This window comes from Myotis myotis, unplaced genomic scaffold, assembly GCF_014108235.1.
Source record: "Myotis myotis isolate mMyoMyo1 unplaced genomic scaffold, mMyoMyo1.p scaffold_m19_p_7, whole genome shotgun sequence".
Lineage (NCBI taxonomy): Eukaryota > Metazoa > Chordata > Mammalia > Chiroptera > Vespertilionidae > Myotis > Myotis myotis.
Window position 1 is genome coordinate 87528364 of NW_023416379.1, and position 25833 is coordinate 87554196.

The 25833-nt window shown below is 41.3% G+C and overlaps 1 protein-coding gene across 1 annotated transcript in view; it reads right to left on the minus strand.

Moving 5' to 3' along the window:
• LOC118660771 (adenylate cyclase type 10-like) overlaps positions 1-25833 on the minus strand; it is a 41387-nt gene that overhangs the window by 2187 nt on the left and 13367 nt on the right. Inside the window, 20 exon segments of the mRNA XM_036318432.1 lie at positions 207-325; positions 935-1104; positions 1106-1321; positions 3385-3541; positions 4120-4292; positions 5750-5875; positions 6208-6427; positions 7613-7676; positions 10244-10573; positions 11406-11678; positions 14610-14738; positions 15414-15550; positions 16021-16292; positions 17668-17754; positions 19331-19520; positions 19683-19836; positions 20568-20623; positions 21108-21297; positions 21405-21481; positions 25050-25171. Coding sequence (XP_036174325.1) covers positions 207-325; positions 935-1104; positions 1106-1321; positions 3385-3541; positions 4120-4292; positions 5750-5875; positions 6208-6427; positions 7613-7676; positions 10244-10573; positions 11406-11678; positions 14610-14738; positions 15414-15550; positions 16021-16292; positions 17668-17754; positions 19331-19520; positions 19683-19836; positions 20568-20623; positions 21108-21297; positions 21405-21481; positions 25050-25171 — 3262 coding nt within the window.

The window sequence follows — 25833 nt, forward strand, 5'->3', positions numbered from 1 at the left end:
GTTTCGAAGGTGTGTGGTAGAGGGAGGAGGTATATGTAAGGCAGACACCCCTGAATCACAATGTGGTTCCTAGACTTTGCAGAGCCAGGAGCTGGTAGCAGAGGCCATGCCAGGGGCCAGCTCATGACTGCCTGTGTTCCCAACCTCAGGCCCCATCTAAGGTCTGAATCCCTCAGGAGTACAAAAGAGCCACGCATAAGATTTACCTTTTCCGTAGAGCAGCAGATCTAAGCAAGCAGAATAGAAGCAGGCCAGGCCAAGGATATCATGACCCTGGGAAATGAGCGCCCACTGACTGTCCAGCACATGGACACACAGATCAAATCTGCCGAGAGACAGAGCCACTGGGACCAGCTCGGGAGTGGGGAGCACAGTGCAGGACGGGAGGGGATCTTACGCCTTCCAAGCAGCCTAACATCCCGTGCACCTCCTCTCCACAGCTCTATTTATACAGAGAGCATCTGTACCTGGGACCAGAGCTCTCTCTAAGCAAAACAAGTGGGGAAATGCCTCTAAGACAGTTTCCAGGGTCTTGAACTACTGCAATTCTCTACCTCCTTAAAGGAAAAGAGAGAGAGAGAGAGAAAGAGAGAGAGAGAGAGAGAGAGAGAGAGAGAACTCATGGACACAGACAACAGTGTGGTGATTGCGGGATTGGGGAGTGGGGGTAGGTGGAGGTAGAAGAGGGTACAGGGGGATAAATGAACATGGAAAAAAATAAAATGAAAAAAAAATTTATTAAAAAAAAGGAGCTCAGACTGCGCTTCCCACTGCTAACCCCCACCCCTAAGACAGTGCTTCCTGTAGTAACAGGTGAAGAGACAGCTGTGGGAATGAACAGCTGTCTCTTCTTATCTCATCTCCTATGGGAGGGAGATCATACCCTCCCCGCTTAAGCAATGAATAGAGATGAAAAAAAAAATGATCTTAATACTTCTTCTTGAGAAATGCAGATCTAAAGAGAACTGAGAGAACCAGATTCTGCAGAGCTGGTTTCCGGAGGTACCCGCATATCTCATGAGCTTGAAAACCTAAGGAGGTAAGAGCACTGTGAGGTCTGGCTGTGAGTCTGGCCTCTCTGAAGGCCTCAGGCTCACTAGCCCCAAGCCCCGTTACCCAGCTTGATGGAGACGTCAAGGTGGCCGAGACAGAGCTTGGTGTAGGCCAAGGTCTGCATGAGCTGTGCGGTGGCCAACAACCCCTCTCTGGAGAACCAACACAGGCTGCTTTTCTGAATGGCCATTTGTTCGCAGTGCAGCCACTTCTCCGTGTCACCCACGTTCTGGGAGAACTGGGAGAGGGCCACGTAGGTAGAGACAACCTGCGGGGCAGAGCATAGGGCAAAACATTCTAACTGTGCATTTACACTACATTCCATCCCATCCCTCTTCTGCATAACTGCCCATGCTGGTGCCATGCTGCTCATTCGGTCAGGGCTCCTGGTGTCCCTACACTCACCTCCACTCCAGCTATGAAGACATATCCTCCTCACCCTTACACTTCTAATTTGATTATTCTCACTGCCTGTTCTTTAGACAAACCATTTTCTCAACCTGCCCCTCGTCTTTTTCTCCAATCCCAGACTCTCCCTTTTAGAACACTGGCCAAACCTCATCAGTGCTGTCTCTAACTAAGGTCTCCGATTTTTGCTCTTTGAGCTCTTCAGCATTGCTGCTAGGTTCCTGGCGTAACTGTGTGCGCATCTGACATGGCTGATGACTCTCTTCTCAAAGTAGTTTTCAGTAGGTCTTCAGGACACCATGCTCTCTCACTTTCCCTCCCGTTTCTCTGGCAACTTCTCAGGTTCTTGTGCTGGTTTCTCCGTATGACTCTGACCTCTTCACAATGGAGCTATTAACTCAGTCCTCGGACCTTTTCTCATTCTCTTGGTGACCTCACCGAATTTCCTGGCTTTAAATACCATTTATACACTGATGACTCCATATTTCTATTTCCAGCCCAGACCTCTCTCATGAACCCACAGTTTATATTCAGCTGCCTACACATCTCCACCTGGATGTCTAAATGGACATCTCAAATTAAATCTGTCCAAAACCTTGCAGCCAATCTTCCCCCAAATCTCTTCCTTCTACAGACTTCCCCATCCCAATTAAGAGCATTTCTATCCCTCTGGAAGTCCACACTGCAAATCCTGGGATTATCCTTGACACTTCTCTCACATCGCGGAATTAATCTGTGAGCGAATCCTGTTGGCTCTCTCTTGAGAGAAGACCACTCCTCCCCACTTCCTCTGCTACCACAAGCCAAGCCAACCATCTCTTGCCTGTGTTATTGTAATAGCCTCCTAACTGGTCTCCCAGCTTCCTCTCTTGCCCCTTTCAGTTTATTTTCAATATGGCAGCTAGAATAATCTTATTAAAATATAAGTAGATCCTGTCATTCCTCTTCTAAGAACCCATCAAAGGCTTCCCAGCTTCTTTACAATAAAGGCTGAAACCACTACAGTGGCCTATAAGGCCTGCAGGATCTGCCACCCACCCCTCCCTCTGACTCATCTCCTTCCTCTCTCTCCTCCCCTCCTTCCCCTCTAGTCACACTGGCTGTTCCTCAAACACAGAGGGCATGTCCTATGCATTCACGGTGCCCTCTGCCTTACACTCTACTCCCAGATAGCCATGCGGCTTACTTTCTCGCCTTCTTATGATATTCGCCCAAATGTTACCTACTCAGTGAGGCTTTCTCTGACTGCCTTATTTAAAACAGCACCCACTACTCCTAGATCCCCAGGTCCCCCTGCTCCCACTTACTTTTTCTCAATGACATTTATTATCACCTAACATACCATATATTTCACTTTTCTATTATCTATTTCCCTGGAACCAAGATCAGTGCCAGGACCTAACAGGTGTTCATTAAATATCTGTTGAACAAATGGGGGGGGAAGGGAGAGAGAGAGAGAGAGAGAGAGAGAGAGAGAGAGAGAGAGAGAGAGAGAGAGAAGAGAGAGAGGCTAAAATTAGGAAGACACACTTCTCTTCCTTCTTTTCCCTAAGTTAGCAATTCAAATCCTTTTTTTAGATCATGAACTTCTTTGAGAATCTGATGAAAGCTATGACCCCTTCCCGACCTCCACCACTCCCCAAATGCTCTTTTGAACACACACACACACACACACACACACACACACACACACACACACACACAGTTCTACATTTAGTTCCGTGAGTTCTAGGCAGCTTCATGCCTGGAAAACCCATCTATAAACTGCAAATTGAGAAACCCTGCTCAAACCCATGGTCAGTGGCGTCCTATTAAATGTGGGTTATTGTGGGGCCATGTAAAACCCAGGAACTTGGCAGCATCTGTCTCCCTAGCATTTCAGGTTTCTGAGTAGGTCTGGGGGTAAAGCAAGGACTGGTTTACCTGGGCTTCATTGGCAAACTCCTCGGCTGAATTCTTCTGCATCAGCGTGGCCAGGCAGGCAAATCTGCGGCTGCTGGCTGTGGCCTCCAGGTTATAGAGCTGCCAGAGCAGGGAGAGGCACTGCACCTGCTGCTGCAGGACTGCCAACTTCTTCTTACTGTTGTGAAGCACAGGGTGGTTAGCATGCCTTATTCTTCACCAGTGCCCCACTATCCCTCCCCACAAGAAAGCCAAGTCTACTCCTCCGTGGGCCAGCTACAGACTTCCAAACTCAGAAATGTTTCTGGGATCCAACTACTTCTAACCGCTTAGACCTTTTTAACTCATCCCTCTTGACCAGGAAAAGTTCAGAGAAGTTTTTAAATAAAGGTTTACTCTTTGAATTGCCATTTTGATTGAATATATTTCTTTTAAATGACTATAGCTCAATAACTCGGTAGCAATTTTTATATCAGACAAATATTAAATTGCTACCTAGTTACATATCTGTATATCCATGTATGTACACACACACCTATCTTTATTTGGAAGAGACAGGTTAACACCACACTCCCAAAACAAAAGTCCTCATTCTGTTACATCTAATTGGCTAGGGAAGTAAGGCAGAACTAGAACTGTCTGTGATATGCTTAAAAAAGGGAGTCTGAGGTCAATATGGCAAAACTCTAGGCTGGGTCCTACTTTAGTTTTTCTGTGGCCCTAAAGGGGACCAGTGCAACTTGGCCAGCTTCTCACTTCTCACTAGGGTTGTCTGCAGGTTGGCTCAGGGAACGGGGATGCCAGTATTTTTCCAGGAATGTTTGGAAAAGGACACCAAACCAGGTCCAAGGGAAATTCTTTTTCAGCAGTCGGAGAGCTTGCCTAGCCAGTTTTTTGGCCAAGGTGATCTGTCCCATGTTGAAACAGACCTAGACATGGGAAAATAAGAAACAGTAATGCAAACGTGGGAAGAGCAACCTGGACAAGGTCCTTGATATAACACACTGGCTCTTCTATTTTGGGATGTGCACTTAGGGCTAATGAGGTGCTAGAGTGAGTGCGTTGAGTTGGAGCAGAGCCTGGCTACTCTATCAAGCACTAGTAGGGCCATGAGCAAATAAAGGAGAAAATAGGGTTAAGGAGAAAGTACCCCCCACATTGTCAGTGAGCAGTAGATGAAGGTTCTGGTTTAGAAAGTGATGCTGCTAGACTGAGGTGGGATTGTCATTTAGGTAAGGATTCAGATGCTGCGGAAAGCACCTGAAATATCACCTCACATATAAAGATACATAACACTGGGGGAGAGACACTGGGGAAGGGACACAGTGGCTAAGTAACAGCGTTGGGGAGATTTTCAACTCTATGTTTTTTCTTCTAGCTTTATTAATTATACTAATGTGGGCAATGTGATTTTTTCTTATTGAGATCTAATCAACATATAACATTGTATTAGTTTCAGTTGTACATGATTCATTATATGTATATATTACAAAATAATTGCCACGATAAGTTAATGTCCATCACCACACATAAAAATCTTTTTCTTGTGATGAGAACTTTTGAGATCTACTTTCTTAGCAACTTTCAATTATACATCAGTTTTATTAACTATAATCATCACACTGTACATTACACCCCATTACTAGGCAATTCACAGAAAAATCAATGACTAATAAACATGTAAAAATAACTATGTACCATATTACATAGTTAAGATAACTTTCATTTATGTATTAGCAAGTTTTTAAAAGACTAATAGTATCTGATGTTGGTAAGGCTGTAAAGAAGTGTAAAAAACTCTAATTGATATATTTTTGGTGAACAATTTGGCAATATATTTACTAAATGTAAAATCATGTCTTCTGCCTTACTATTTCCACCTCTGGAAATTTCTTTTACAGAAACATTCTCACAAAAGGAGAAAGAGCTATTTCCAAGAATATTCACCATAGTGCACCTGAAGAATGGAATGGATAAGTAAACTTTGATATATGCATACAGTGAAATACTTGGCAGCTACAACTGTGATTGATGTATACCAATACACAAATATGTTCAATCTTCACTATTAAGAATAAAAGTCAGTTACAGAAAAGAATGAGGAATATGATTCTATTTTTAAAATAACAAAATAATAATGATATGACTGTGCATATAGCCAGATTATTAACTATGCTGGGGGTGGCATAGGATTATGAAGGTTGTTTCACTTTTTACATATTATATATTTTCATGTTTTGAATTTGTGCACCTTTTATCATATTATCACATTTATAACTGCACATACACAAACACACACCCAAAAAATCAAAGGGATTTTAAAAGAAATAATAGGGTAACCGTCAAGGAGAAATAACCTAAACTTCAAGGTCACCTCCACTCTCACCTCTGACCGAAGACGGCAGAAAGTGGCCTCCTCAAACTGACAGATCTTCACCTTGTGCCTTTTCAAAAACGAGAATGCAGAGGGCTGGCCCCGAAGACTGCTTGCCTTCCTCAAATAAAAGAAGGCCTTCAAACCAGACAAGGGATGGAGGAACAGGATTAGGATTCAGATGATGCTAGAGGTGAAGACTGGAGTAAGGATATGATGAGGGTCAAGATATGCACGTCAATCAGGTTGGATTTCGAGTTAGAAATGGGGAGCTGGACTGCACATGGCCGGGGAGGGGCAGGGCCGGCTGCTTGGTGTTCTCTCATTCCCACATTCCCACTCATGTTTTCTCCTAAACCCTTTCCGGGTCTTTTCTCGCTCCCACCCTCTCTCCAGGTCACTTGATAGTTAAGAAACCCAATCAAATCCCCAAGTAAAAGGGCTCATCTCAGAGAGCAGAGCTTGCTCACCATGTAGTTATCTGACAGGTCCAAGGAGGCGGAGGCAGCCTCCAGCAGGTAATAAAACGCACAGGTGTTTTCTCCGATGACCAGGCAGTGCTGGATGAGGGGCGAGAGCACTAACTTCAGGATTTCCTCACAGCGACAGGGCTTCGTGGTCAGCAGGTCGTTTTCGGGGCTGGCCTGAGCCAGCTTCCTGCTCACTCGATCCAGGAACTCTTCCTCTGACCTTTGTGGAGAGAAGACGAAGAAATGAGAGTGGCCAGGCGCAGCCACCTTTGTCAGGCATTACCGGGTCTCCAAGCCACTTTCCCAGGACGCTTTCCTTTAGAACTCATTAATTCTATGTCTATCCTTCCCCTCCATCACTCTTAAAAGTCAGAAGCCTAATCTATAATGGCAAAGTCCTATTACAGATTTTTTAAAAACCTAAAGTCAATCTAATACCTCACAAACTAAATGGAGAAACGACCACACCTGAAGAGTAAACTAACAATGTGTTAAATAAAATCACCAAAGTGATACAAAGCAGTAAGTAATAATACATTTATCTCTTAGTGTATTTGAACTTTGTCACAGTACATTTGAACATTATCTTATACCACCACCATCTTATCCTGCAATAACCCTGTCATTCCAGCAGGCAAAAGTTACTACCATTTTACAGATGAAGAGACTGAGATTGAGAGAGCTTAAAGTGATTTATATAGGGCCTCAAAACTCCTAGTAGCTCACCTCTCTGACTGAAAAAGCACTGAAAAGTCCAGTGCACTTTCCACAGGTACCATGAGTTCAAAAGAAATCAGGTCTTTCTGAGACAGAATGATCGAAAAAAGTAGGTACTGAGAAGGGCTTTGAAGGCTGGTGAACATTCTGATAAGTGGAAGGAGATGGAGGCCACTTAGTATTTTAAAAAAGGAGAATTGTGTGATCCAGACACACAGGTGTGTATGGAGGTGATTCATGTCAAATATGGATAGATTTATGTTTGAAAAGTAGAATATCAAGTTGGATAAGAGAGAGAAGACTACAGCGTGGCTGGTGAACTCAAGGTAGGGACATTTAATATCCGTGGGACAGGCATTTGAAAACCAGAGGTACATGGTTGGGAAGTGTAAGTTCATTTTAATATCAGCTGGGGTCAAAAATAATTGAGAAGGCAAATTTATAGCTGAACATAAAAACCCCTGCTCTGTGTACAATGCATTTGAGAGCTATTGGAAGTTTTTCTTAACCACTAAGAAATAATTTCTCTACAAAGAATCAAAAATTGCATTTTGAAATCTCTATTAACTTGAATAGAGATTTTGGGTGTCAGATGCCTTCCTGGTCTGCAGGTGAGGTGAGCCCAGTTTAGTGGTCAGCTGCGTCTCACTTTCTGCCCTTCCAGCCCATTCTCAGCATCTCCATTTACCTGCAGGGTGCACTTGTGAAGGCCTCCCGACTTCTGGACAGTTCTGTCTGGAACTGAAAACTATCTATAGGGAGAAAAAGATGATTATCTTTAGTACCTATGTTTGAATTAACTGAGGACATTTTAAATTTCTATCTTTCCTCTGCAGCTGAGTTCATGACATAATTTCCACGCCCTCCCCATTATGATAATAAGTTTAGGTTTAATATTTGCCTGCACACAAAATTAGGACAATAATTGCAAATTCCTTAAAAGCAACGATTTGTCATTCAAATAGTAACTCCTTTAGTTCTCAAACCTTCCAAGCCAGTTCTTAAATCCCAGGAGGTACTCACTATCAGTTAATAAAGAAATATATAATGTATCCACTTGGTTTGATGGCTACTTCTAATAGTAGGAATCCCTGAAAATGTCGTGATTGGGTTTATGGACACAGAAGAGTGAACCACAAAACCTAAGACCTAGTGAGAAAATCATGAGAACACATGATGCCACAGTCCACTAGAGTCTCAGTGGCCAGTAGAAGTTTTCAACTTTACTTAGTTGGTGTTCAATAGCCTTTATCCTCCAGATTTGACTCTTCCTCTACAGCCGCCTTCTCCAAGATAAAAAAAAAACAAAGACTGGGAATACAGTGGTAATGATGTTGACATCCTATATAATAAAAGCCTAATATGCTAAGTGTCCGGTCGACCGGTCAGCCATTCAACCAATCAAAGCATAATATGCTAATGATATGCTAAGGCTGCTCAACTGCTCACTATGATGTGCATTGACCACCAGGGGGCAGACACTCCAACCAGTAGGTTAGCTTGCTGCTGGGGACCGGCCAATCGGGACTGAGTAAGACAGGCTGGACACACCCTGGAGCCCTCCTGTGATCCCTCCCTGGCTGGCCAACTTTCCGCTTCCCTCCCTGGCCCTGATCATGCACTGGTGGGGTCCCTCAGACTGGCCTGCACCCTCTCGTAATCTGGCACCCCTTGGGGGATGTTGGAGAGCTGGTTTTAGCCTGATCCCGCAGGCCAGGCTGAGAGACCCTACTGGTGCACAAATTCATGCACCGGGCCTCTAGTGTTACATATTAGGGTTAGGACTTGGAAGCATGAGTGGTGGGATTGAAAAGGGAGTCTAAGAGAACTGCTGTAAAGAGGACTTAAGTTACGTAAAAGTGCCAGCTCTCTGATGTCAAATAATGTCAGATAAGGATAAGGTAACTAAGAAACTGGAGTTTGGCAGCACTACTGCAATACACAATTCCCAGGGAGCCTTCACCTCACAGCCTGTGTGAGCAGCACCCTCTCGATCTGTGCAGAACCTGTGCTGTATGGCCATGCACAGAGGCCTCTTCTGGGTTCGGCTGTGCTGGGAAGGTCTGGAGCCTTTCTCATATAGATTGATCAGGCTGTCTAATCTAAAGCTGAAACTGACCTCTTCAAAACAAAGGCCACATAGGAAATGTGAATGATAGTATAATTTCATCACAATAGCGGACTAGGACACTCACTGTTCCTGTCCTCTTCCCCTCAGAAAGTGCAAAAGTACAAATGCTCATAGAGTTCACCAGTCAATGACCAATTTCTCCAAGTTACTGGTCTACCTTCACAGAGTCACCAGATGTTACAGCTAGAAGAGGTATTAGGATCATAGATCAAATCCTTCATTTTAATCCTTTACCTCCAATACGTCACCATCTCTTTCATATCCCTCTCCCCTGCCAACACCAATACCAACTTCTCTTCTATCAAAGTAGAAAAAGAGAAGAATGGTTGGATCTTGATAGCTGTCTTCAACTATAGAAGAAGACACAACTCTGACAAATGGGTGAAGTTGCAAGAAGGTAGATTTCACCCTGATGAAAGAAGAGATGTTCTAATAGCTGCTGGCAATGAAACAGGATGTCCTGTAAGGTAAACGAACTGAAAATGTTAAAACAAAGATGCATGAACTCTTATCTGAGATGTGGTAGAAGGGTTATAGGCTTTGGGGAACATCTGTCCACTAATCCAACCTTCCTGAAGTAGCTAACTCCTACTTATGCTCCAAGTCTAACTTCTGGCAGTATTTCCTTGAAGGAAGAGTCTTCTACTCATTCCTTGGGCCAGCTAACAGCCCCTTCTCTAGGTACCCAGCCCCTATGCATGCCATTTTCATCTCCTTTTCCATGTCGGAATTCTCTATATGTCTGTATCACCCCCAAAACTGATCATTTTAGGGACCAAGGCTCACTCATTTTGTATTCTTAACCGCATCTGATACACACTGACTCCATATATGTGTGCTGAGTGGAATAATTATAACAATAAAAAACAATAATTAAGATGTATGTGTACTAACCATGTGCCTGGCACAACAACCCTATAAAATAATAATGCTATTTTTCTCAATTAACTGAGGTTAAGGAATTTACCAAAGATTACACCAGATTGCCAACCCAAACAAGTATGACCTCTAAAGTTCCTTTTAACTCAGAGATTACACTTTTCTTATCTCTGGTACTTCAGGGATAAATGGCTCTTTCTACCTATTTTTCTACCTTAATGTGATTTTACCTTTTGGATGAAGAGATCTGAGCTTATGAATAAAGAGAGGTGCTGTCCATATATCCTCTTTCTGCCCCCCTGGGTTTACCTTGGGAAGAAGGCAGCTGTAATCTGTCTGTGATCACTTGTGTTAACACCGAGCCATTATCCTTGTAACTGCAGAATCTGGATGACCCTCTGGAGCTCTTGATGGAACAGATGGCAAAACGGTGGAAGGGGACAAAGTCCCCGCCCCTGCAACTGCCACAGCGGCAGGCCAAGTGTCGGAGAAAGCAGGCACATTCAAGATGCAGGGCTCTCTGTTGTGCCTTGGGCCACAGCTCCCAAGCAGCTTCCCGTAATAGAGGCACATCAAATTCTAGCACCTCAGGAGGAGGTAGGAATAGTTCCTCTCTTTGCCTGAGAGGAGAGCCAGTATCTGAAATACAGAAAAATCCAAGTGAGAGCCTCCCTTAAAATCCTTGCATGCTACCACGTAGCAAACTCCTAAGCACATGCTGCTAGTTTTAAAGAAATTTCATTTACAATTCCCATTCGCCTGCTTTGTATAAAGGATTTTACACCAACCTGAGAGTGACAGTGACCATATCTAGTACAAAGTACCATGGCGAAGAAATGATCAGGGGTACTGAAGTACACTTGGATAGATTTCTTAGTTGTTCCTCCTAAAATGAGCTTTTGTATTACAAATTATTATAAACATCAAATTATCTGAAATGCTCTGTTCAAATACAAGGCCCAAACATATTTCAAAGTCAAAAGAAAATTATTTTTGGATTATATGTAATTTGGGTCTTCTATGTCACAATTTTATTCTTTCATGTGGAGAATTTGAGAATACCGTTTCAGTACTACATATTTTAGTGAATTTCTAAAATTAGAAATAGTTTATCCTTCTTTCTTATTATTTTGACCTAGAAGCCAATAAAGGATAATGGCAATATTTTCTGAACCGAAAATTAAAACACAAATACTTGACATATGGTGCTAACAAGAAGTTAGAATTCTTGAAATTAAGATAATTCTGAAAAAAATACAAGCTATTCATTCACTTTTACTATGGTTCCTTCATGATTAAAATAATTATTTCCCCCATTTCTTAGTTATAAGCTTTAAGAGACTGAGGCCCTTGATATATGATATTGATGCTCTTTCTCAACACAGATTCCATCCCCACCCCAACCACCCCTCCCGATTCCCACCAAGGCTCTCTGTTTAGGCTTGAGAACAAGGGACCAGCTTTTCCTCACCTGAATTTTTCTTTTCCTCTTTGTTTTTTTCAATAATCTCAACAGAAACAGGCACTGATCTTGGCTCAGCAGGAAGCTCCTGGCTCTGGCTGCACCAGCGGAGCACGTGCATATCCACAAGAGCCCGCAGCACCTGCAGTAGCTTCTGTTCACCCCAGCCAGGCAGCAGGTGCTGCAGCAGATCGATGTGGAAGGAGTGACCAATGACTGCAGCACACTTAACCAGCAACTGTTCTTCTGGGCTCAGTTGATCCAGTTGGTTTACAGCTATTTCTAGAGGAAAAAAATCAGCAACGAACAAGCTTTCTACAACATATAATGCATTTTGTTGATAATCTGTTCATTTAACAAAATATAAAGGCTCACTTTTTGTCTACCCCTTCTTCCTCAGCCAAACCTCTTCAGAGAACCTTATTTCCATGTCCTCATTCGTTCTCAGGATTCATTCATTGTTCAACCAACTATAGTCAGATTTTCACCACATCACTTAAACTCTTCAACCATGGTCACCAAAACCCTTTGTTGGTAAACCCAAAGGTATGCCCTGAATCATTCAGCTAAACTAACAATTCAGCTAAACTAAAATTTTCATGTTTAGTAAGTACTTAGACTTTTTCTTCTTATTTTGGAACTAAACATGGAGGCCAGGTTTCCTGGTCCCAGAACTCCAATAATTATGAAGATGCTAATTAACTCTAAGCATTAGAGTAAATCTCTCCATATTATGACCCATATGTTAAAGCAGTTGTATTGAACCAGTAAGTCACCAAGCCAAACATCTTGGAATAATTCTAAACCTTTTTCTTTCCTTCACAACCAACTGGTCACCCACTTACCCTCCTTCTAAATGTTTTTGCATGTTTCCTCCTAAACAATTTTAGTATAAAAAGTCATTTTCACCTGGACCACTATATTACCCTGTTTTGAACATTTCCAACTTCTCCTCATTCTTATCCTAATAACATATTAGCTATTGGCAGAGTTATACACTTAAAGTACAAATATAATCATGTCAATCTCCTTTTTAAATACTTTAAAAAAATATATATTTTTTATTGATTTCAGAGAGAAAGGGAGAGGGAGAGAGAGATAGAAATATCAATGACAAGAGAATCATTGATCAGCTGCCTCCTGCACAGCCCCTATTGGAGATCAAACCTGCACAGCCCCTATTGGGGATCGAACCTGCAAATCAGGTATGTGCCCTTGACCGGAATCAAACCTGGGACCCTTCAATCTGCAGGCCTACACTCTATCTACTGAGCCAAACTGGCTAGGGCTTCTTTTTAAATACTTTTATAATTTATGTGGCCTTTCACAATGTAGCTTTAGCCTTTCATTTAGATCAGGGAAATGTCTGGCCGAGGGCTGTATAAGGCCTGCAAAATCATTTGGTCTGGCCCTGCATTAGGGGTGAGTTAATTAAATGTTTGACCAAATATAGCAGGCTAGTTTTTAAGTTGGAAATTTTGTATGACCTACAAATGATGTTATCAGTATACAAATGGCCCACGGCAGAAAAAAGGTTCCCTACTCCTGATTTAGACCAAGGCTTTGCAGACTGAGCTATTAATTTTAGCTTATGAGCTAACAAATCCTTTTTTCTTCTCTGTGGACAGTGCTGACCTTGGATGCACTTCCTAGCACTTTCCCAGGATCCTGACAAATGGCACCTGAATTACCAGGTAACATTGCTTACACTAAAAATGACCCCAGATTGGAAGCTGAATATGGATTAAGAAAACTGAAGAAGCTATAAACACCAGGGGTAAACCACAGCTTTGGGCTTCCTTGGGGGGGGGGGGGGTAGTAAATCATTTAATCGGTTATGTCCCTTGCAGGGCCTGGAAGTTATGCATATGGGGCTGTTACAAGAGATACCAGTTTTTAGCTGGGGCATGGGGCTTACATGCACCCATCCATCATGATCTCATTCCATCACACCTAAGCTATTCCTTGGGGCTCTGGAGAGTAGTGGTGGAAACTGCTATGAGGACTCCCTCTGAAGAAAACCACTCGCTGCTGTTCTGCTAGCATGCTGTACTTCCTGACTTGGTCCTTCTATGTTAGTAAAGCCATTGCCAAGTGTGGCCTATCATGGCTATAGGAGTATGAACTGTCTACATGGACTTAAAACCTCCAGAATAGCTTATAAAAGTGGACATACAATGAATATTTATAATGTACCATGATTTATTTCATTTGATCCTTAACTAACCCCATGAGGTAGATAGGAGCTATCATTACCCTCATTTGAGTGATGAGAAGACTAAGACTTACATAAGTCAATTAATTTATCTAATGTTCCACAGCCAGTCAGTGGAGGAGCCAACAGTACCCAGATTTTTTTGACTCCAGAGTCCTGGCTCTTAACTACCATGTTATTTCATATGTATGTCTCATATTCTCAGCAAGACCATCCTTGACTTGAAAGTATGTTTATTCATTATGATATCCCTCCAGAGGGCTTCATATAGTACAATGGCCATCAAACACTTGAATATTAAAAGAAAAACTCATCTCTAAAAAGAAAAACATCCCTGTCTAATCATGCCTACCTAATTCTTTATCTTGTAAGTCATTATAAACTTACTTGGCACTCTTTTTATTAAACTCCTGCTATGTGCGTAACACTGTCTCTTCACTAGCACCAGAGTTTCTTAAGTTTCAGCAACATTTTCTCCCTTGCTTATTGTTTCCTCTAGCACAGGAATATGCACAAAGAGAAACTCAAGACATGCTTTTATTAAACAACTAAAAAACATTTCCCGGTCATCAGTCAGCCCCAAAGAAAACAATGGGCTCACTTAGTAAACCATTACTCAAGTAGCATTACAATTATTTAAGGGGCTCTTTGGATAATGTCAGAACTTCTTTCTGGAAGGCAGTTCTCTTTTTTTTAGAAGAAAATAAAACTAGTGCCTGGCTGGTGTGGCTCAGTGGTTGAGCTTCAACCTACGAACCAGGAGGTCATGGGCTCGATCCCCAGTGTGGGGCATGCAGGAGGCAGCCAATCAATGATTCGCTCTCATCATTGATGTTTCTATCTCTCCCTCTCCCTTCCTTTATGAAATCAATAAAAATATATTTTTTTAAAAAAATGAAACTAGCATGATAATAAGAGACCTATACTCAGTCATCCACAAAGTTACTAATCGCAATGACATCTGTTATTGGTTCACTTGAGTTCTTTGAGGAACATGCCTTTTAACAATGGTGGGAGAAGCACTGTGTCCAAGTTCACCTCATCCTTGACTGTGCAGACATAAAATTTCTGGTCTTCTTCAGAGCTGGCAGGAGAAATACTATACATGGTGGATTTCATGGCATTGGCTGTAGGGAAAGAACACTATGACTGAGGAAAGCACCATGCTCAGTGACTGCAGTTTTAAAGGCACAGAAAGGCAAGAATTTAGTTAAGAAACTGAAAGGATGAAGATGAATGGAGCATATCACGTTTTAAGTGGTTTACCCCACCCATCCTGCCTGTTCTCTAATTTTCTCTTAGAAACTAACATTTTCTGCACCATGTGGTATGACATCCTCACTCTTCCTGTTTACCTGCCAATCGCCCTTCCTTCTATTATACCACAGTTCTAGGATGTCTTTCTCGATTTACACATTCTTCTTTTCCTCCTCTCCTACCACCCTCCCTTCTCCCATTTCCCCCATCCAACTCCTCAAGTCATACTTCTCTATGTAATGTGCAATTCTCTACTGAACTCTCGTGTTTAGAAATCCTCTCTAGTGGACTGTCATGCTGAGAGGCCCCATTTTTCCTATTCCTACCTCCTGCACTGCTAAAAAAGGAATTATAATAGATTGATTGACTCAAGTTATCTGAGGCAGGTATTTAGTATTTTCACCATAGTTTCATATTATTTGTATAATTCACTTAGCTAGGGAGGCCTAATCTTACCTATAATGTCAGCAGAGAATAGGCATGTACCTTATAAGGGCTGGGAGATGCAGTTGGACCAGGTTAGAACCCTGGCAAGCTCAGCTTACCTGAGAGGGTCTCCCACTTGCTGTTCTCCTCCTCTCCCTTCTGTAGGTCATGAAAGAGTAATATGTCCTTAGAGAGAAGGTCCTGACATAGAACCTTACAGTAGAGGGGGTTTCCCAAGCACCTGCGAAGAAGGTAGCTGTAGAGAGGGAAGTACGGGATTGCTAACTAAAGATGCCCACTTGAAGAGAACCACACATAAGGGTATTTCATAATAGGAATATTTCTTCTTTTGTTGAAGTCAGCTCTCGATATACAGTAACAGAGGGAAGCAACAACCCAGAAAAGTAAACAAAATTCTGATTGGCTTTGAAAGTTATATTGGCAGTAACTTTTCTTTTTTAACTATTTTGCTTCTATTGATGTTAAAAGGAACTAATGTTCCCTTGCTAAATGGCCTGGCAGAAACTGGCCTGACCACATATAACTGACGCATTAAGTAAGCCATCCAAGTCCTATCTGTCCTGTGAAAACCTGGTGGATAGCCCAGGGAAGTAGCCCTTACTGGTTTATAGGACTGTCTACCCTTACATCTAGTCTTGGGTCTCATCATGGTTACTAATGCCATTCCTCCCTTCATGAAATGCCCAGCTAGTCCCAGCCACTCACATCTGCAGCTCTTGGGGGATGCTCACCGCCCCTAGTTCCCAACATGCCATTTTCAATAGTGAGTTTGCTGCTAACTTCGAAATGGGCTTCAGCATAGCCTGAGGGCTCTGCAGGACATGCTGGGCTCCACCACACAGGGTGGAGGTAGGCATCAATGTCATCACCATGATGATGGGAACACTGGAGAGTAATGTTCCCAAAAACTCCCAGGAAGCTGCATCCATATGCTGGGCCTCATCAATGAGGAAAATCAGTGGTGTTTCCCTCACTGCCTGGAAATAACAGCAAAGAGACAATGACAACATCTGATTAGAAATGAAGTCACCTGACTTGCAAATCTACCATGACTTTCTCATCAATAATTTAAATAAAATGTCAATAGAGCCTGGGGTTTTCAGAGTAAAATGTAACCTAAGTCCAGGTAGTATTTTACTTTATAAATACAAAATGTAGCCTGTATATCTAACTTCTAAAGAAATGTACTGAGTTTCTTTGGACAAGAAAATACTCTAACAAAAAAATAAACAAAAATATTCTCCAAATGAAACTTAAAGCTTTCAAATATTTCCTTGTGCAAAGGGAATTCATAATTCTTTAAACTAGTCATTTCCAAACCAGGCTGCAAATCAGAATTTCCTGGGAGTACTTGCTAAAACTACCAATTTCCAAGCCCCACTCATGTAGACTTAAAAAATGTATTTGGTTTTATCCACATTCCCCACTGCCACATGGAACTATTTTAATGTGTTAATCATTCAACCTTTCATTTGTATGTTGTCCTTGTAAATGTGCATACTTGTTTTGTCAAGAATATTGTTTTTATATAAATGGCACTATAGTACAGATTCATTGTTTCTCTTTGTTTCTAAGATCACTCTGTGTCGCTATGTTTTCATCTCTTCCCTTACTTCTAACTTCCGCAATATAGTCCACGGTGTTCATCTCTGAGTTCATGCCAATGTCTCCTTAGCCTCTACAGACAAACACTGCAATAAACAGACTCCCTGGGATATGAATCCAGGAGTGGAACTGCTGGGTCTAGAGAATGCATGTTCTTAAAATTTGACTTGTTACTTCTAGATTGCTTTCTAGAATGGCTATATCACAGTTTTTGCGCTTATAGATTCTGTAATTTTGGGTACGAGGTCTAAGTATCTGTATTTTTAATAGCTATGCACTTGCATTTACAACCCACTATTTTAAATCAAGTTGTTAAAATTTCATTAAGAAACAGGAACAGAAAGAAGCGAAGACCTGTATTGTATGCTGTGCTATATGATGGATTCAAGGTTAAAAATAGATACAATGAAGATATCTTTCAAGAAGGCTAAGAAATGCCTAAGTCAAGGTATGAGGTGGCTAGATTAAAATGAACATAAGCCACCCTAACCGGTTTGGATAGAATATCAGCCTGTGGACTGAAGGGTCCCAGGTTCAATTCCGGTCAAGGGCATGTACCTTGGTTGCGGGCACATACCTGGTGGGGGGTGTGCAGGAGGCAGCTGATCGATGTTTCTCTCTATCCCTCTCCCTTCCTCTCTGTAAAAAAATCAATAAAAATATTTTTAAAATTCATTAAAAAAAATAAAATGAGCATAAGCCATCTCCACATATTAAGAGTTAATGGTATGTAGCAAAAGTACCCACCTCCTGTAGCACTTGAAAAAAACACTCTTTAATCTTCTTTTGTCTGGCCAGGTCATCCATGTGTGAAACTTCAAAGGATAAGGGAAACTGAGCAGAAGAATTACTCATATATTAGCATTCAAAGTGACAATCTAATAAAAATATACAGATTCTCAAAAGGGAATCGAAAATTATTCTATTTTGAGTGAGAATGGGTTTATACAGTATTGGGCAGAGTGTTACAAACATCAATATATAGTCCAGAGGGTACATTGGTAGTTAGAGAGATAGATCCTTTCCATACTAGACTCTGGAAAACTCTTAAAGGGTCATGACCAAGAAATAAAATGACAGGTCAGACTAGCAATGTCACTTTGGACATCTCCAGTACCTGTTATTCCAAGCATACCAGGTTAATGTGTGCATGAGACTTGTCAGAAACAACTGCAATAGACATCACCTAACATTGTGCAAGGCCAAGGCACATTAGTTATCATGGACCTGAGAACCAAAGTGAGGCTGCTCCTTAACCACTTTGGCAGGGCCAGAGCCAGAGCCCTAGGCAAGGCCTGTCTTAAGACAGAGCTATGCTGAGGGATTGAACAGATTTTAGTTTTCTCTGTTTTCCATTAAATATATGCCTTGCAAGCTTGGTAGATTAGAAAAAGTGATGGAGGATGAAAAAATAGAATGTGGACTAGGGAATTCTTAGCCTACACTCTATTGGGTACCACGTGCACCCTGGACCACTGGAAGCCTTTGAGATTCAGACGCTGGTTCAAGTGACATCCTCCATGGCCAACGAAAGGAAAGGTCGGCTTAAAGAGCAACACTTGCAAACTGACTAGAGAAGACATGGATACAACTGCAAGGGATGCTCAACTGGTCAGGATCATCTTGATGGATTTAGCACTTTCACACTTACAATGCAACCTCTTATATACCATGTCCTTTAAAATCCATGCAAAAACCCTGTAAGTACGGAACTTATTTTCACAGGTGAAAAAACTGAAGCTCAGCGAGGCTAAGTGATTTGTGCCAGGACATACAACTAGCAAGCGTCAGAGTCAATCCTAGAATTCACTCTCCTCAAAAAGGAGAAAGCTGGGGTTTTGCTGTCAAAAGTGTTTCAAACCTCACTTCCACCATTGCTAATTATGTGTTCTTAGCCCATATCCAATATAATAAAAGCCTAATATGCTAAGTGTCCGGTCGTCCATTCAACTAATCAAAGAGTAATATGCTAATGATATGCTAAGGCTGCTCAACCACTCGCTATGACATGCACTGACCACCAGGGGACAGACAGTCGACAGGCTGACCAGTCATTATGACGTGCACTGACCACCAGAGGGCAGACACTCTGATCAGTAGGTTAGCTTGCTGCTGGGGTCCAGCTGATCAGGACTGAGCCAGATGGGCCAGACACACCCTGGAACCCTCCTGCAGTCCCTCCCTGGCTGGCCAACCTCCCGCACCCCTCCCTGGCCTCAATCATGCACCAGTGCGGTCCCTCGGCCTGGCCTGCGCCCTCTTGCAATCCGGGACCCCTTGGAGAGCCAGTTTCGGCCCAATCCTGCAGGCCAGGCCAAGGGACCCCAATGGTGCATGAATTCATGCATTGAGCCTCATAGTATATATATAACATCAGTAATCCAATTCAGAAAGCCACTGCCTTCCTTACCTTTACAAAGAAGAGGTCATTAAAAAGGCAGTGAAGTGGTTCCTCCACTTTCCCACAAAGCTGTTTATGTAGGCACTCTTGCCGGTAAAAGGCTGGGCATGTATCAATTTCAAAGAAGATGGCCATGAGGGTCTGGATGGCATAGAAGTGTTGCTTGGAATCTGCTTCTTTCAGCTTCAATGACAACACCCTGGGGAATGTTACTATGGTCACGGGAAGGCCGTTGACCCATGGAGAGGTTACTCACTCTACCAGCCCAAGGATGCGGAATCTAATGATACAAGAGTCTCACCAACAAAGGAAAGGAGCCCCAAGAGAAGCACATGTCCAGTCAGAAAGCAGGTGTCTTTACCTGTGCTCTTCTTTCTGGGCCAGCAAGTTTATTTCAGCCAACAGCTGACTTTTTCCATAGCCCTTTCCACCTTCATACAGAACTGCCTGTCCCTTCTTCTGGTGCAAACATCCCTGCTGTGCCATTTGGAAGGCTTCTAGTTCTTTCTCTCGGTCTGTAGAGAGACAGGGAGCACCTAACACTCCTGTGCTTTTTAGTAGACTCCATTTATTTGAATTAATTTGTAAAATTAAGTCTCAGAATGCCATTTCTCCCCCAGAATTCTTGGCAGAATCCCATTCTTTGGTGAAGCTTCACATATCTTCCCAGAAAGTTAACTTTGGCCTCTATTGATGTGTGCTGGGCATGGTGGTTTATTCCAGAGCCTAAGTAATGACATTCTGGACAATTAGGTACCACATGGATATGTCTTAGCTTTTTGTAAAAATTTCTATAATAATAATTTTTAGTCAAAGTCTGTCATTGCTATATAAAAATAATGAACTATCTAATATATACAGATAAAAGAAATATAAAGAGAGAGAATTTACAGTGTAAGTGGCAATAGTCTTGGGGCTATCTTCACTGTCTAAGGATGAAGAATTTCCCTCTAAAGGTGAGCCACAACAAGCTGGTCAGATCTCAATAGCTGAACTCTGACTTACACAGATTCTCACTAAATGTTGGTACATCTCAGGCAAAGTGATAGGACTTCCCCTGAAATTTAAACATTCAATATGGAAAAGAAATGGCAAGTCCTCTTCAAAATGAACATAAATGCACTAAGAAGGCTGTTTTCTATTTTTGATACAACTTAGAAGCATTTAATCTTGAAATTTTTAAAATCACAATCACCATTATCTATAGCTGAAAAATATACAATTTAAGATAGAAAAGAAAACTCACCTAACAAAGGGTGACTTTTATTTCTCACTTTGATCAAATGTCTCTTCCCAAACATGCTAGGAAAACAGACAAAGGGAAATGTTTCTATTAAAAATAGATTGGAATAGATAGATAACATACCTCCAATTAATAGAGGAAAAATTATCCCCCTAAGTATTTTCAGATAACTCAAGAGACAGAGAGTTCTGTAAAAAAGAGTTTTTTTAAAATTAAAATAATTTGGCAGAAGGGAGAAAGAAGTATTATTGATTGTTCTAGGTTCAGGGAAGTATGAAGTACAGAAAGAAATAATAACACCTAGATTAATGACCTATTGCTATTCTCTTCCTGTTGGATAACAAGTTCACTGAGGCACTAACGAAGAGCTAAACATAAAAACTGAGGCTCTCGGGAACAAAGCCCTTCTCTTATGTCTCTTATTTCAGCAGGCCGGTCCTAGAAACATCTTTCTTTCTAATGTCATACAATCAAACACTGATTACTCCTATGGCCTGATTCTGTAAAAGAGACGGGAATGAACTATTACACAATGACACTCACATACATCTTCTATGGCCAAGATATTCATACGTCTTCCCAGGGTTGGAGATGTTTTTCATCATTTTCTCTGGGAGTTTCTTGAAGTTGTAAGCAGGAAGCATGGATCTTAGATATGTTACCTCATCACAAGACACCAAACCTGGATAAGCAGTTATCATTCTGGCCACAAGGCTCACTTTTGGGCCAATAACTGTGTCAAGGAGGCAGAAAAAAAAAAAAGGATGCAGAATTTTTGGATCATTTCCTCCATCTTTACCCCCTAGGTCAGAAAACTAACAGTCCAGTGTCCTATTCTACCTGTATATTCATGTCTTGCTACTGCCCCAACCACGCCACAGAATACTGGTCCATTGGTGATACTGATGGAAACAAGCCTGGGGATCAGAAAAGCAACAACACAGTCAGAAGCCTCCAGGTCAGGCACTAGATTGGCCATTACTCAGATCCAGAAGGCTAGTGCTAGAGCTCAGGATGAAAAAGGCCAGAGGCTGCTGTCAGTCTACATCACATGATGGGTACAAAATAATGAATATTAGGGAAATAACCACGAGGAACAGAATGGCCCCCCTACTCCAGGAGTTTTACTTGGGGAGTAATTATTAGTAAAATGGCTAAAATACTTTATATCTGTCAGATACTTTGTATATGCTTTTTGAAGTTCTTTCAAATTGACTACTTCATCTGATCCTTTAAGGGATAATGAACAACAAACATGTGAAGTATACAGGGAAAATATTTGGACCCCATTTGACCACCACCACCACCAACAACTAATAAAGTGAATTCCCTTTCCCAGAGCTACACAGCAACAGTCAACAGCAGAATTAGCATGAGAACCCAGGCCTTCTGACTCCTAGACCAGTGTTATTTCCACTGTATCACACTGCCTCAGATAAAACCTGAAAGTTAAATAGATCAACCGATGTCAGAACTGGGTGAATGGATCAAATAATGCTAGAATGTCAGAGTAAAGGAATAACCAAAACATCAGGCTGCTGATGGAAGGCTTCCTGAAGCAAATTAGACTTTGGGATATACATTTTAAAAATAAGTAATATTTTTTTCATTCATTCATACATGTATACATTCATCCATTTAATAGGCATTGAGTAGTATGTACAGTACCAAGAATTGGGCTGGGTTTTTATACAATGCGGACCTGTACAAGAATACCCTTCCCTGGAAAAGTTCCATCTGAGGAGTAGAGTGATAGGGATCGAGGAAGGAGAAAAGACATAATTATAGGTTAACAAGACAAATACTACATATTAGAGATCAATACAGCAAATTAACAGAGCCAACAGAAGGGAAGCATTAACTGGAGAGAAAAAAAAGTATTTCATAAAGGAAGACATATGATTGGATCTTGAAAGTTGAAGTACTGCCAAAATGGGGCATCAGCATTCTGTCTAGTGGGAAAAGCATAGTCTTTGAAGAATCTGGTGTGCTTCTGCAAAACTAAATAGTTCAAGAAGGCTAGAGTGTAAGAGTTCGAGTAGAGAAAGGTGAAGGGAGAAGTGGTCCTGCCTAGTCGATGGATGGAAAAGTACTGGAAATATGAATTATTTTAAGAGAGGTCATATACTGTTCTAGTGAGCAAAGGTTCAAAGGTGGCAATAAACAGAGAATAAGTAGATTTAGTTAACTGATGTAAAAATTTCCTGTGAGAAATAACAAGATATGTGGATGGAGAAAGAGGGTTCAGTGAGCATAGTTTTAAGTTAAATCTACAAATAAACAATTTTAAGTTGTTCATAGAACATGAATTGTAACAACAATCCTAACATTATTGTCTCCTGAGACATTAAAATTCTCTTGCAGAATTACCAGAATGACAGGAGTGAAGACTCTTACCATTTATTCACTGGGCCAACTGCCCAGGGCGAATAAAAGAGACACCCAAGACAAGAACTAGGCAGTTGGTTCTGCTGCCATAACAAGACTAAAAATCTTATAATGTTTCATCATGCTTCTTTTGTTTAAAATGCCTTTCCCCACTTTCTCTACATACTAAACTCCTTTTATTCTCAATCTGGCTCAAACTTATTTCTATAGCTATGACTTCTCTGGAATCTTGGTGAGAATTAACTACTTCTTTTCATAGCACTTTGTTGCAGCTCCTACAGCATTTTATTCCTGTAGTTAAGTTTCATTGCACTAAAGAGAGTGGTTTACTTAGCTGAGGAGGTAGTGCCCCATTTCTCTTTATGTCCATCAAACTTAGCACATGAATGACTCGGTCGTGTTCAACCAATGCTTGTTGAATGGATATAGATATGCATGCAAGAAACTCAGCTATTAACAAGACAATGATAATTAAACAAATAACACTTTTCTCCCTTGGTTACTTCTTATTTCTTTCTATTATACTTTATGAGCCCCTTTGTTCTTCCTGGAAGTCCATGTTCCTTCCTTCTTTTAAAAATGCTTTTGCCCTGCAGGTGTGGCTCAATGGTTGAGCATCAACCTATGAAACAGGAGGTCACGGTTCAATTCCTGGTCAGGGCACATGCTCAGGTTGCAGGCTGGATTCCCAGTAGGGGGTGTGCAGGAGGCAGCAGATCAATGATTCTCTCTCATCACTGATGTTTCTATAGCTCTCTCCCTCTTCCTTTCTCTCTGAAATCAATAAAAATATGTTAAAAAAATAAAAAATAAAAATGTTCTTCATTAATGAAGAATATGTTCTTTCTTCAATATATAAATATATAGGTCAATGCAAAATGCAAGAGCAGAACAGACCAGCACTGGATGAGAAGGCCCAGCACAACCATAGTGGAGATAAGATTTGAAAGCAGGCTGTAGAAGCATCTGTAGACCCCCCCGCCCCCCATGCCTAAAAGAAGTGCCAGCACATATCTATCCTGGGCTAAGAGTAGGAGTATATAAGAAGCAACTGTAGCATCCTTTACCTGTAAAATAAGGAGTTGGATTAGATGATGTAAATTTCAGTACTAACATTCTGAGTATGCCTCTACAATTATATCATTTTGTAATATATGCTTACTTTTTTGGAGAGTATTTATATTTTATAAGAGGCAGTTGTGGGGTAATGAAAGTGACAGAATTTGAGGACAGAAGATCTGGGTTTCATTACCAGATCTGCTATATGCTAATAATTTATCTTCTGTGGTCTTACTTTCCTCATGCATAAAGACAGAGAAAATTTTCACACTGGTATCATATATTACAGTATTCTATAAAATTTAAAGCATTGTATAAATATGTGACATAATTTTATTCATCTTGATTAAGTATGGCAAGCAAATCATCTTTGAATCAATGCTAACATTAGATACAACTATTTTTCAAATTGATTCATGTATACACTTTCCCCATAGTTTTCTAGTGGGGAAAAAGATGTCATTTGAAAAATTCCAACCAACCTTGTCATAGTGCAACTAGCGGGAAAATGGAATTTTCTATTAATTAGGACTAGGAGTTTATAGAAGGTGGGAAGGCGAGGTGAATGTAGAGGAGGGTGATCATACCAGTGTGAATTCCAGAACACTTACTGGGTCTGGGAAAGACCAAGAGTGAAAGCCAGAAGGAGAGCATTAACCAGCGTGGTTACTTCCCCTCCCTAATAGGTGGATAGACAACCTTTGTTCTGCATCCCCTCCGCATACATATATACTATTTGTATTATATTAATGCACACATTTGCAGTGTTCTTCAGTCTTGCTATGTGCATTCTGTTCCTCCTCCTCTCCCACCCCACTGGATAGAAATTTATCTTCATTTGCTCTGGGTATCTAGGATACTGTTCTATAACTAGTGATTTCTTAATAGATTTTGTTTTCTGACTTCCCTTAGCATGTTCCCTCCCCGATAGGAAGATTCTGGATGTCCTCAAACCCTGCTACTGGTCATAGCCTCCTACCATGTCCCAAGAGCCCCCGGGGCCTGAGGAGCTCCTCTCTGCCCCACCTTCCTCCTCACTTGGTCTCAGTAAGATTCTCCCAGCAGAAGTTGAAGATGCTGACAGAGCTTTCCAGGGCATGTGCACACTCATCTGGCTTCTTATTCCCAGGAAGGCCAAACACACAGAGGAACATGCAGCCCTAGGACAGAACAAGAAAGAAGAGAGCTTATCTGGGGAAGGAGTATGGCTTGCTGCAAATGAACCAACTCCCCTGAATGAAGCCAGGTCCTTTCTGGTCTTCTGTTAGGAAGACAGGATTCTATAAGATTCACGAAATGAATGCTCTAGGCCACACCAACATAGAGATTTAAGAAGAAGAAATAAAATCTTAATTTAACAATCCAAAGAATTAAAAATTAAAACTTAAGGAAATTTAATGGCAAGCACTTCAAAAATTCAATCTCTAGTGCATACTTTGAGCTAAATCTATGTGCTTCCATTTTCTTCACCTTTAATGTCAAGTATTGAAACTACTCTTTTTCAAGGTCCTTAATTATCTAAGAAAGATCTGATTACATTTACTCTACTAGTAGAGTCAGAAGAATATTCTTTATGCTTTCACAAGGATTTTTCAACAAGAATTAAACCAAAAAGGATATAGAGAGTAACCCTTGATTTCTCTGACAATTAACTAGAACATTCTATTCCTTGACTAATACTAGTTGAAGTTTTAATGTAAAATAGCATGTTGCAAAATAAGTAGCAGGATATATGACTTATGCCTGTGTTATGTGAGAGGCAAACTGGTCATACAAGACTATTATTTTTCACTCACCTTTAATGCTTATGGCTCAGGTCCCC